The sequence below is a fragment of the Bufo gargarizans genome, chromosome 2 (genome assembly GCF_014858855.1).
Source record: "Bufo gargarizans isolate SCDJY-AF-19 chromosome 2, ASM1485885v1, whole genome shotgun sequence".
Taxonomy (NCBI): Eukaryota; Metazoa; Chordata; class Amphibia; order Anura; family Bufonidae; genus Bufo; species Bufo gargarizans.
This window is the reverse complement of record NC_058081.1, coordinates 203,675,844-203,688,933: the sequence shown is the minus strand read 5'-3', so window position 1 is coordinate 203,688,933 and position 13,090 is coordinate 203,675,844. Positions and strand designations below refer to the sequence as shown.

General features: G+C 42.5%; 1 protein-coding gene across 1 annotated transcript; it reads right to left on the bottom strand.

Annotated features, from left to right (window-relative positions):
- Nucleotides 1-12,310: 12,310 nt before the first annotated feature.
- Nucleotides 12,311-12,825, bottom strand: LOC122929745 (60S acidic ribosomal protein P1-like). The gene has a single exon (XM_044283418.1). The coding sequence runs from the start codon at nt 12,691-12,693 to the stop codon at nt 12,358-12,360; it is 336 nt and encodes a 111-aa protein (XP_044139353.1). The 5' UTR covers nt 12,694-12,825; the 3' UTR covers nt 12,311-12,357.
- Between the last annotated feature and the right edge of the window lie 265 nt (nt 12,826-13,090).

Genomic DNA, 13,090 nt, shown 5'->3' with positions numbered 1-13,090 from the left:
GCTATTGGAGACTGGTCCAATCCAATCTGGCTCGTAAACTCGGTATTGAGGTTCTCTTGTCTCCCAGGATATGGGTCCTGGGAGACCTATCGGAGGTTGATTACCAGCCTATAAAACGCTGTTTGTTGATCAAGGTGATGTTTTTGGCTAGGCTTCTCATTTCTAGATCATGGTTTTGCTCTTCTACTCCAGACTGCAGTAATTGGTTGGGTTTGGTTGAGAAAGTGAGAAACTATGAGAGGATTCTGTACAAACAAAGAGGATCCTGCGCAAAGTGGAGTCAGCTGTGGGAAGATTGGGACACGGATAATTAATTAGGATTTTTTTTTTTTTTTCTTTTGCCTTTTTTTTTTTTTTTTCTCCCTGCAGGGTGGGGGGTTCGGGGGGTGGGATGGGGAAGATCTCATTAGTCCGGCCTTTTCTACATGTCTGTATCGGCAAAGAATATGCAGTTGTTCTGGAGTACTGTAGCACCTGCAGAGATGCTGGGGGATGGCAGGTCCCTCAGGCATTAAATAACGGATGCTGGGGGATTCCGGCCTTCTCCCCCAGAGGGCGGGATCTCCACTCGACTTTCAATACTTATACTGTTATGGGTACTTGTGTTTATGTAATTATTGCCGAGCATGCTCAAGGTTGGAATCGACGGACTTGTGGATTTTATAGTATTATAAATGTTGTATTGACCTGTATTTTTTGTATTATAATTAATAAAATATTTAAATATAAAAAAAAAACACATGTGGAATTATATACATAACAAAAAAGTGTGAAACAACTGAAAATATGTCATATTCTAGGTTCTTCAAAGTAGCCACCTTTTGCTTTGATTACTGCTTTGCACACTCTTGGCATTCTCTTGATGAGCTTCAAGAGGTAGTCACCTGAAATGGTCTTCACTTCACAGGTGTACCCTGGCAGCTCAGATTAGAGACCAGGTCAATACCACACAGAGTTCTAGCAGCAGACACATCTCTAGAACAACTGTTAAGAGGAGACTGTGTGAATCAGGCCTTCATGGTAGAATATCTGCTAGGAAACCACTGCTAAGGACAGGCAACAAGCAGAAGAGACTTGTTTTGGCTAAAGAACACAATAAATGGACATTAGACCAGTGGAAATCTGTGCTTTGGTCTGATGAGTCCAAATTTGAGATCTTTGGTTCCAAACACCGTGTCTTTGTGCGACGCAGAAAAGGTGAACGGATGGACTCTACATGTCTGGTTCCCACCGTGAAGCATGGAGGAGGAGGTGTGATGGTGTGGGGGTGCTTTGCTGGTTACACTGTTGGGAATTTATTCAAAATTGAAGGCATACTGAACCAGCATGGCTACCACAGCATCTTGCAGCGGCATGCTATTCCATCCGGTTTGCGTTTATTTGGACCATCATTTATTTTTCAACAGGACAATGACCCCAAACACACCTCCAGGCTGTGTAAGGGCTATTTCACCATGGAGAGTGATGGGGTGCTGCGCCAGATGACCTGGCCTCCGCAGTCACCGGACCTGAACCCAATCGAGATGGTTTGGGGTGAGCTGGACCGCAGAGTGAAAGCAAAAGTGACAACAAGTGCTAAGCATCTCTGGGAACTCCTTCAAGACTGTTGGAAGACCATTTCAGGTGACTACCTCTTGAAGCTCATCAAGAGAATGCCAAGAGTGTGCAAAGCAGTAATCAAAGCAAAAGGTGGCTACTTTGAAGAACCTAGAATATGACATATTTTCAGTTGTTTCACACTTTTTTGTTATGTATATAATTCCACATGTGTTAATTCATAGTTTTGATGCCTTCAGTGTGAATCTACAATTTTCATAGTCCTGAAAATAAAGAAAACTCTTTGAATGAGAAGGTGTGTCCAAACTTTTGGTCTGTACTGTACATAGATGCACTCATACACACACTCTCCACATACATGGACGCACTCATACATGTGCTCACCATATACATAGATGCACTCATACATGCACTCTCCACATACATTGACGCACTCATACATGCGCTCACCTTATACATAGATGCACTCATATACACACTCTCCACATACATTGACGCACTCATACATGCGCTCACCTTATACATAGATGCACTCATACATGCACCCTCCACATACATGGACGCACTTATACATGTGCTCACCATATACAGTATATAGATGCACTCATATACACACTCACCACATACATGGATGCATTCATACATACAGTCACCACATACATGGATGCATTCATACACACAGTCACCACATACATGGTCACATTAAGTTCTCCTGTAAAGGTTACACTACATTTTAGGTTCATCCCGAGATTTCACCCACAAGCCAAATATCCCTAACTTTTCGTGAGTAGTGTATACATTGATAAATCTCCTACTTCCCTTCTATTACAAAGATTGCTTCCTGCAGCCACCACTAGGGACAGCTCAGTGCATAGGAATTTGCAGAAACTTGCATAATGTCAACCATCAATGTAGCACTTCACCAATCTAGGCTTTATGGCAAAGTGGGCAGAAAGCAACCTCTCCTCAGTAAAAGACACATGAAAGCCTGCCTGGAGCTTGAAAAAATAGCACCTAAAGGACTCTTAGACTGTGAGAAACAAGATTCTCTTTTCTGTTGAAACCAAGACTGAACTTGTTGGCCTCAATTATAAGCGTCATGTCATTTAAACCAGGCACTGCTCATCACCTGTCCCATACCACCCTTAAATTGAAGCATGGTGGTGGCAGCATCATGCTGTGGGGAGAAGGATTGTTTTTCAGTGGCTGATACATGGATTAAGAGAAAGCTGAAGGAGCAAAGTATACCGATATTCTTATTGAAAACCTGATTCAAAGTGTTCTGGACATCAGACTGGGCCGAAGGTTCACCTTCCAACAAGAGAATGACCCTAAGAACACAGCGAAGACAACACAGAAGTGAATTAGGGACAACCTTGAACCCAACCGAACATCTCTGTTGAGACCTGAAAATAGCTGTCTACCAAGAGTCCCCATTCAACCTGCAAAGAAGAAATAGCAGACCAAACCCAGGTGTGGAAACCTTGTGGCATCGTACCAATAAGACTAGAGACTGTAATCCCTTCCAAAGGTGCTTCAGCTAAGTACTGAGTAATGGGTCTGAATACTTATGTCAATGGAATATTTTTGTTTTTTCTTTTAAATAAATTAGTAAAGATTTCGAACATTATGTTTTCACTTTCTCATTATGGGGGATTGAGGGCAGATTTATGGGGCTTGGCTAGGCTTATTTTTTTATCTGTTATGCTGTTGAATAAAATGTTTGGCTGCACTGGAAATGTTGTATTGATTAGGATTGTTATGTAATTTAAAAGATTTAAGTATTGAATTTCCTGGTAGTATTGCCAATACTACAGTACATAAGGTCACAATCCATGCAAAGTACCACATAAACTAAACTATTGGGAATTGCAGTTTATGTATTGATTCATAGAAAAGGTAGTGTTACAAGTTTTGAAAAGTTTTATCTGGCAAAATGTATGAACAAATGTTATATGGATGTTTGACATATCTGAAAAAACCTTTGCAATAAAGCCAAGTTTTATTTGTAGGATGTGGGTTTTGGATATATTGTGCAATTATACATACCTTTAATTATTGCTATGCTGCTGTTTTCATTATTTTTCATTTTAATTTTTACATTAGGCGATGGGGGCTCCATCTTATTGTGCTATGGGGAGGACACAGTAGACTCACTAGAATGGTTGTTATAGAAAAATTGTGCCCAAGGTAGCTATTGTACCCAGCTGGCGTGTTGGGCAGAGGCAAAGTGCCGGAGAGAGTTCTCTAATATCTGATTGACACGCACTTACTGCCTGTTGGTCTGGGAATGATATCCTGAAGAAAAGTCTAATTTAATCTCAAGCAGCTAGCACAAAGCCACCAGAGTTTAGAGGTAAACTGGACTCCGCGATCGGAAACTATGTGTAGAGGAAGTACATGCAACCGGAATATGTGCTCTACAAATAATTTAGCAAGTTTAGCGACTAAGGGCAATCCTGATAAAGGGAGCCATCCTTGAGAACCAGTCCACAGCCACCCAGATAGCTGTACATCCAGCAGAGGATGGAAGGTCAGTAACAAAGTCCATGGCAATGTGTTGCCAGAGGGCATCGGGAATAGGAAGAGGTAAGCAATCGAGTGCAAGCAGACACGTAATCACGCACATATTTTGGAAGTGTGGTCCACCAGTAGTGGTGTAATAAAAATGCTTAGGTCTTGTGAACTCCTGGATGACCAGCCAGTTTGGAGACATGACCCCAGGCTAGTATACGTATCCTCTTGGCAGGAGGCACAAATGTCTTCCCAGGAGGTATGTGAGCAGGATCAGACATTGGGCCATCTGCAGATAAGTAAGGTTTTTGTGGTCAGTGAAGATTACCACCGGATATTGGGCCCCTTCCAACAGGTTACGCCATTTCTCCAAGGCTAGTTTTATGGCCAGGAGTTCTCCTATACAGTAATTCCTCTTGGCAGGGGAGAAGAGCTTGAAAAAGAACCTGCAGGAAAACATCTTGCCCTTGGAAGCTTTCTGTAATTAAACAGCACCGGTTCCTATGGAGAAAGCATACACTTCTAAAAAGAATTGTCTGGAGATATCTGGATGGTACAGAACAGGAGCCAAGGCAAAGGACCTCTTCAACAGGACAAAAGCGGCTTCAGCTTCAGGAGCCCAAGCATGGGCATTTATCCCTTTCTTAGTAAGAGCTGAAATCGTACGAGAAAAACAATTAGGAATGAACTGGAGATAAAAATTAGCAAAAACTAGGAACTGCTGTATAGTGCAAAGACCCTGAGGGCATGGCCACTTCATCACTGTATTCAGCTTTTCAGGGTCCATCTACAACCCTGTATCAAATATTTTGTACCCCAGAAACAGCAGAGAACACTTGTCAAAGATGTATGTTTCGAGTTTGGCATAAAGTTGATTTTATTCTCAACCACAAAATTAAACGTACAGGACTACGGCAAGAGACAAAATCGAGAGAATAGATTAGGATGTCATCGAGGTAGACAATCATACAGACATATTGTTTACAAACTCCTGTAACACTGCGGGAGCATTGCATAGTCCAAAGGGCATGTCGAGATGATGAGCGGGAGACTCAACCACGAGGGGGAGTGACACTTGGCAGAAGATCTATCGGACAGCTATTGGATCAGTGAAGAGGAAGAGTTTCAGCCTCCTTCTTGCTAAAGACATCCGCAAAGCTTACATACTGTGGGGGAAGCCCTGACAGAACTTCAGGTACTGGAGGCAAGGAAACAGGTCGGGCTTCCGATAAGCAGGCGGACTGACAGGAGGATCCCCAATGTAGGATCTAACCAGAGTGACAGTCCAGGACTGGAATGTGCTGATGCTCCCAGGAGAGACCAAAGATAACAGGATAATTTATGGAAGCTGGCAGTACATAGAAGGGGATAGTGTCACTACCAGAGCTTTGAGACGTTCTCACAGCTCTGTTTCTCCACCCCTGTGATGATGTCACTACTAGAGCTTGGAGGAGTTCCCTCTGCCCTGTTTCTCCACCCCTGTGATGAGGTCTTTACTTTCGGTTTCCTTCCTCCCAGCTGTCTCTCCTGTGTTTGATTTCGCTGCCTTTAAATCACCCCTCCTCCTTTGTAGAGGTGCGGATTATACTTTTCATTTGAGCTGTATCTCTCGCTTGAGTAGCTTCACCTGTGTGATATCTTTTCACTGGATCTGTGTTCTGCTGAAGCAAGTACTTCGGATATTGTCTGCTGACTTTGGATCTGTTTTCACTGCAGCCGCAGCTCCTTCAGATAAGTGTTCAGACATTGTGTGTTTCTGTTTCTTTGCTGACTGGATCCGAGGTGACCCCGGTTCCGTCCATATACTGAGCAGGGCACCGGTGGCCGTGCCCCTTCCACTATTGTAGGGGTGTCAGTGGTCATCAGCCTGAGGTACGCGGGCATGTCTCGATCCACCATATGGATCTGGACATGTGCATAGCAGCTTAGGGAGAGCTTTTAGGGTCTGACAGGGGTCACCCTTTATCCTCCCTAGTTTGGGTCCGGTCAGTTGCTATTTACTGTGTGTTGCTTACTTACAGCCGTGACAGATAGTCTCAGAATGTAGAACCCCTATTTACAACTTAAGGGACTGAGTGACACAAAGCACAGGTTTGCAAAGTGGCAACCCATTTACGGAAGCCACTGACAGAGGTCTTTCAAGATGGATGGTTGGAAGCTGGTACTGTTGGACAAGAGCTTGCTGAATAAAGTTACTAGCTGACCCAGAGTCCAATAATGCAGAAACAGACAATGTAACAGGAAGGACAGTGCTTGCCTGAACACGGAGCCTGGGACCGCAGCAGTGAGTAGGGGAACATCGGCAGTCAGCAAACGCTGTCACATCCTGTGAGCACTGCTGCCTTCTTGCATCTTACCAAGCACAGTGCTGTACGTTGCATATCGGCTGTGCTTGGTATCGCGCTCACTGGCCTAGGAAAAGCAGAGAGAAGGCTGCAGCACTTACAGGAGCGTCGATGCCTTCTCAAACAGCTGATTGGTGGAACTCCTAGGTGTCAGACCCCCACCGATCAGATACTGATGAGCTGTCCTGAGGATAGGTCATCAGTATTTAAATCTCGGAAAACCCCTTGAAATATTACTTTATTAAAAATATATTCCCAAATACCTTTCATCCTCATCTCTGCTCTGCTTGTCAGGGATTATAATCCTGAATACAGCTGATAAGATCTTCAGCTGCATCTCTGTAGGAATAGAGATCATGAGGAGACAAAGTACAAAGAGGAGGTAGGGATGTGGATAATGAGCAGCAGCACTTGTATGCATTACCACATCCGTACATTACCACAGTCTGTCCTGTCAGTGTTCTCAAGTAACTTGTCCTGCTGTATGAGGTAGTGTCATGTCGTAGTTTTATTCCGGTCGCCTCTCGGCATGTTTGCAGCGCTGCGGCTGGTCCTCCAGCAAGCCCCCATTATAGTGAATGGGGCCGAAGCAGACTTTGTGCACTAGCGGCACGCGTGTACTAGCGGCGGCACGGATCCGGCAGGCTATTTACCGACTGGAACAATCTGCTGGAGAAGGTGTGAAAGTAGCCTAAACTCCTGATAGGGGGCTTATCATTTAGATTTCCAAAGAGAGTGAGCTTATCTACTCCTCTAGCTATACTTAGCTGGATAGGATCACTGAACAGCAATCAAGGGCCCCCCTTTTCATTTAATTTAGCATATCATGTATTGAAAACACAAAATTCCGCTTTTGTCTTATGGGTTTATTTTTATGGCGTTACCTATATACTAAAAACAACATACCAAATTTATATAGTTTATGTCATGTTTTACTACTTAAAAAAAAACTTTTGATAAAAATAATTTTTTGCATTACCATATTGTTACATCAATTTTCATGGACAGTTTCTATGAAATTTTGTTTGCTGGGCAAGCTGTAGTTTTAATTGGTACCATTTTTGGCTACATATAACTTTTTAAATATTCTTTATTAAAAAAAAATTCGGGGGGAAGGGGCAGCAACGTGACCAAAAAAGGCTATTCAGTTAAATACTAAAAATAATTTCTAATGTGATAGTTTGTATATTTTCATAAATAGCAATTCTGTTTATATTTTGTTGTTTATTTGTATATGCAGTTGGGAAAGGGAAATGATTTGAATGTGTAATATTTTTGTGTTTTTTTATTATATTTTTTAAAACCTTTCATTGATCGCTTATACAGATTGGAGGACAGAGGGAGCTCCCACTCTATGGCCTGTTTCACATTTGCTGTAAACAGTTCCAGCCGGGAATAGCCTGTCGGATTCGTCCCTCCCAGGCGCAGCCAGCATTCTGTCCAGCCCCATTCATTATAATTGCAGGCGAATCTCTGACGATCCCTAGTATAGTGAATGGGGCCAGACGGCAGGGACGGATCCGGAAGGCTGTTCCAGGCTTGATCTGTTTACTGCAAATGTGAAACAAGCCTAAGTCTGACCACTTAGCTGCTGGGGTTAAATGACATTGCTGATGGATGTCAGCTTCATTATATAGCCATCACCCGTTATCAATGGAGCGGGAAAAGCTTGTGAGTCTACTTCATAATAACCTGCGCATGCATGATGGATATACCCATCATATCACACAAAGAGGTTAAAAATAATCCCTGTCTTCGGATCCTGTAGTCATGTGCTACTCCCTACTGTTCGTCTGCATGCCAACATTGTACACAAAATGGTTCATTATTTGTAACCAATACTATTTTTGCTTCACTTTTATTTATTTTTTAAGGGAAATTAAGGAATATGCCTTTCCCTGTGTTTATTTCACATTTAAGTAAATGGAAAACAGATTGGAAAAGCAATAGATAGAAAAATGCAACAGTTGTACAAATCCCTAAAACAAAATCCATAAAAAACATATGGTCTAAAAACAACATTAGCCTGAATTTACCTTTTTGTATTCAGATATGTTTTACTGAGCATCTAGGGTATTGTTTGATGACTGGCACACCACATGCAGAGGACATAGCAGCAATTGGCTAAAATCACAGTTGTCAAATATTTGCAGAATTAGGAGAATAACATATTGATAGGGTGCATTGAAACAGAGAGTGCACATATTTCCAGCAACTTCTCATTCAGATAAAACATGGAAAGCCTTGTTGATCACTGACCTTGTACAACAGCCAATGACTTCTGTAGCCTACTTGTCATTGTAGCGTCTCAGTTTTGAACGTTCTGTGCGTCACATCTGACCCATCTGACCTGTATGTAGCCCACATGATGCTGATGTTGGTGATTTTGGAAGGGGTAGGAAATAAACACAAGAGCACTCCAATAAGTAGTACTGTAAAATCGGATACCAGGCTGGGATAAATAGACTTGAAATGGTACAGTCCAGCAGCTACTCAACAATCTTTCTGCAATCTCTAAGCCAAAATTGATTAAATAAAGTTATTATACAGTCATATGGATATACAGTACACAGGTTTCAACCACACACAAGGTACATAATACAGCAAAAGCTGGGCTCTGACATGATTAACTTCTTAAGAACAGTGTGAAAGGGGTTGTGTGGCTTACAGATATTGATGACCTATCCGTAGGTTGTGGGGTCTGACACCTGGCACCCCCACCGATTAACTGTTTCCTGTAGTTGCAAGTGTTGGAAAGTATACAGTGGACAAAGCGGATGCAGAATGCTTTGTACATTGTGTCGTTTCCGGGGCCATTGTTCTGCAGCCCAGCTCCCATTCACTAAGAACTGATGACCTATCCATAGGATAAATCATAAATATGAGATCGGTTTGGGTCTGACACCCAGCACTCCCTCCAGTCAGCTGTTAGGAGCAGCCATTGGTTTCAGAAGTAAACAGTGAATGGAGCCGGAATACCAAAGCTCTATACATGGTGTAGACAGAGGATGTTCTCAAGAACTGCTGCTAATGCTCCTATTCAAGATAAACAAAGCTGGATCCATACATCATAGATCCCCATATCAAAACCTAGTATGCGTCCTCCCTTCTAACTGTGAGATTTCTAAAGGATTTAATATTTTTTAAACTTTTGATATGTCATAGTGACACATCAAAGCTTTTAACTGGTGGGGATCCAAGTGCCGAAACCCACACTGATAGCTAAAGTGAGTTAGAAGCCCTCAACTGCTTAAGACGGAAATGAAGACTACTTATAGACTTTCTACTGATGCATTCTTCTTTTCCGTCTTCAGCAGCGGGTGGAGACAGAACTCAGCTAAGTGCTTCTGACTCATGTAATGTGATTGCCAGGGGTCAAAACTGATCAAAAGATCAAAAAGTGTAGTTGCTCTTTAATAAATAAATAAATTTCTCTAGATTTCTATATAAAAAAAAGGGGAACAGGTGCTTCATAAATATGGCGCTCTTTTTCAACTCCATATTTCTCAATGTATTTACACCGCACAAGTGCGTGAATACATCAATAAATATCCCCCATTTAAAATGCACCCGTGAGAGCTGGATAGGACTAAACATGACGCCAGACATGTCATCTGTCATGTGACCCTCACAAGTATCATATGACCTGACTTTCAGTTAACTGCCCATATATCTAATAGTAGTGTATTGGGGAGCAGAACATGTACAGTTTATACACTATTATTACCTGCAACAACATCTTATGCCAGTCAGTGTCTGTGCAGAAGCAGATCTGTGTGTGTTGTGTTTTTTTTTTTTTTATATATATATTAAATGTTACTAACAACATGACAAGATCACCTAGAGAAAGGCAGCCATTTTCCATCACCTAGAGGCAGGCAGGCAGCCATGTAAATACTCAGAGTAAGGTAATTACTGTAATAACCGCAATAAAATCATTATTTCAACACTACAGGGTGGGCCATTTATATGGATACACCTTAATAAAATGGGAATGGTTGGTGATATTAACTTCCTGTTTGTGGCACATTAGTATATGTGAGGGGGGGAAACTTTTCAAGATGGGTGGTGACCATGGCGGCCATTTTGAATCCAACTTTTGTTTTTTCAATAGGAAGAGGGTCATGTGACACATCAAACTTATTGGGAATTTGACAAGAAAAACAATGCTGTGCTTGGTTTTAACGTAACTTTATTCTTTCATGAGTTATTTACAAGTTTATGACCACTTATAAAATGTGTTCAATGTACTGCCCATTGTGTTGGATTGTCAATGCAACCCTCTTCTCCCACTCTTCACACACTGATAGCAACACCGCAGCAGAAATGCTAGCACAGGAGGCTTCCAGTATCCGTAGTTTCAGGTGCTGCACATCTCGTATCTTCAAAGCATAGACAATTGCCTTCAGATGACCCCAAAGATAAAAGTCTAAGGGGGTCAGATCGGGAGACCTTGGGGCCATTCAACTGGCCCACCACGACCAATCCACTTTCCAGCAAACTGTTCTAGGAATGCTCGGACCTGACACCCATAATGTGGTGGTGCACCATCTTGCTTGAAAAACTCAGGGAACGTGCCAGCTTCAGTGCATAAAGAGGGAAACACATCATCAGTGTGTGAAGAGTGGGAGAAGAGGGTTGCATTGACAAGCCAACATTGTGTGTTGGGCAGCACATTGAACACATTTTATAAGTGGTCAGAAACTTGTGAAAAACTCATGAAAGAATAAAGTTACGTTAAAACCAAGCACACCGTTGTTTTTCTTGCGAAATTGCCAATATGTTTGATGTGTCACATGACCCTCTTCCGATTGAAAAAACTAAAGTTGGATCCAAAATTGCCGACTTCAAAATGGCCGCCATGGTCACCACCCATCTTGAAAAGTTTCCCCCCTCACATATACTAATGTGCCACCAACAGGAAGTTAATATCACCAACCATTCCCATTTTATTAAGGTGTATCCATATAAATGGCCCACCCTGTAGTTTACACATTTGCTTGTCACATGAATGTTTCCTGTGTGCTGACCCAGCACATGTATGTCATGTAACACTGCTGCTTACTGAATGTCAGAGATTATATAATGTGAAGAGGGTCACTTGACTGATGCCATGTTTCAGTTAGACCATAGATACATTACACAGGACTGATACATTGACTATGCCTATCTACTGCATATAGGGTTCTGATATAAGAAAGGTATACATGCAGAATTTTAAATCGATGTCCATTGTTAAATTGTACAGTATAATATCCTATTTATAAAAATACTAACAAAAACGCCAGCAGGGGCAAAAGGGAGATAAAACTTAACTTTTACTTGTGATCAATAAAAAGAATGCACTGCACCAGACATATATAAACAAACTCAAATAGCATACTGTACAACCCAATGAATTGTGATGTAGCAAGCCCATGGACCGTCACTGGGCGCAATAGACACGTGATAAAGAAATTGGAAAGTTCTCACCAATCTTGAGGTGCCTCGATGTGCTTTAGTAGATGTGATTCAAACACATATTCAGGTGGCTATTGACCTCTTGTTAAATAACTTGACCTCTTGTTAAATAACTCAGGGAAAGCATCCAAAAAAATAGGGTATCCTATTAAACCTATCCTAAGTTAGATACAGAGTAAAAAAATAGTATACATCAGTTCAAACCTATTAGGCTGAAACAAAAGTATGCATAAATCAATAGGGGGTAGGGGGGCTCCCTTAGAATCAATGGACCAAAAAAGGAACAGACAATGCACCCCTCGGCAAAAATGCGCCTATCAGTGGATATGGGCTACTATTTCAAAAAACACACATGCCCGCGGAGGGTATGGGCTGCTATGCGTCTATCCATGTCTATATGGAGGACGCAATCAGCCGTTTTTTTTGTTTGTTTGTTTTTTTCAGATGGATTCTCTTTATTACAAGTCCTCTTACAAAATGTTTAGTCAAAGAGACCGAAGCCCATGTCGTCATCCGACTCTTTGGACTCTTCCTTCTTTTCTTCCTCCTTTTTCTTCTCTTCAGCTGGAGCAGCAGCTGGAGCAGCACCCCCTGCGGCTGCAGGAGCGGGGGCTCCACCGCCAGCACCAACATTGCAGATCAGGCTGCCGATATTGACGCTGTTGAGAGCCTTAGCAAACAGGGTGGGCCAGAAGGGCTCCACGCTGACACTGGCGGCTTTGATGAGAGCGATGATCTTGTCTTCCGTGATCGTGATTTCGTCATCATGAAGGATGAGAGCAGAGTAAATACAGGCGAGCTCGGAGACGGTTGCCATTGCTGAGAGTATCGGGCGCTTGTCTGGCCGTGGATGGGCGGGTTGCAGGGTGCTAGTCGCCGGATGGACACCAGGCCTTAGCTTCAGCCGAAGAACCGAGCACCTTAAACCGCTGCCGTCACTGAGGCAAAGAGCCAATCAGCGTTTTTTAGGGCAGTCCAATCAAAGACAACTCAATCAAGCTCCAATTTATCCACTGCCCAATTGCACCCAACCACCCCCAAATTAGCAACAGGTCCACAGGTCATTTGTCCTCACGACCTTTAAGCATTACTGAAACCCAGGTTCTCGAGCTGGGTCTCTCCTTTGTGCCTACACTGAGTTTCAACAGATTCAATATTATATAGGATCTGAATTTGTTTGGCATAAACATTTTAGGCACCAGGAGAGAAGGCAA

Coding starts and splice junctions, on each gene's coding strand:
- LOC122929745 (XM_044283418.1), bottom strand. CDS start 12,693: ATGGCAACCGTCTCCGAGCTCGCCTGTATTTACTCTGCTCTCATCCTT.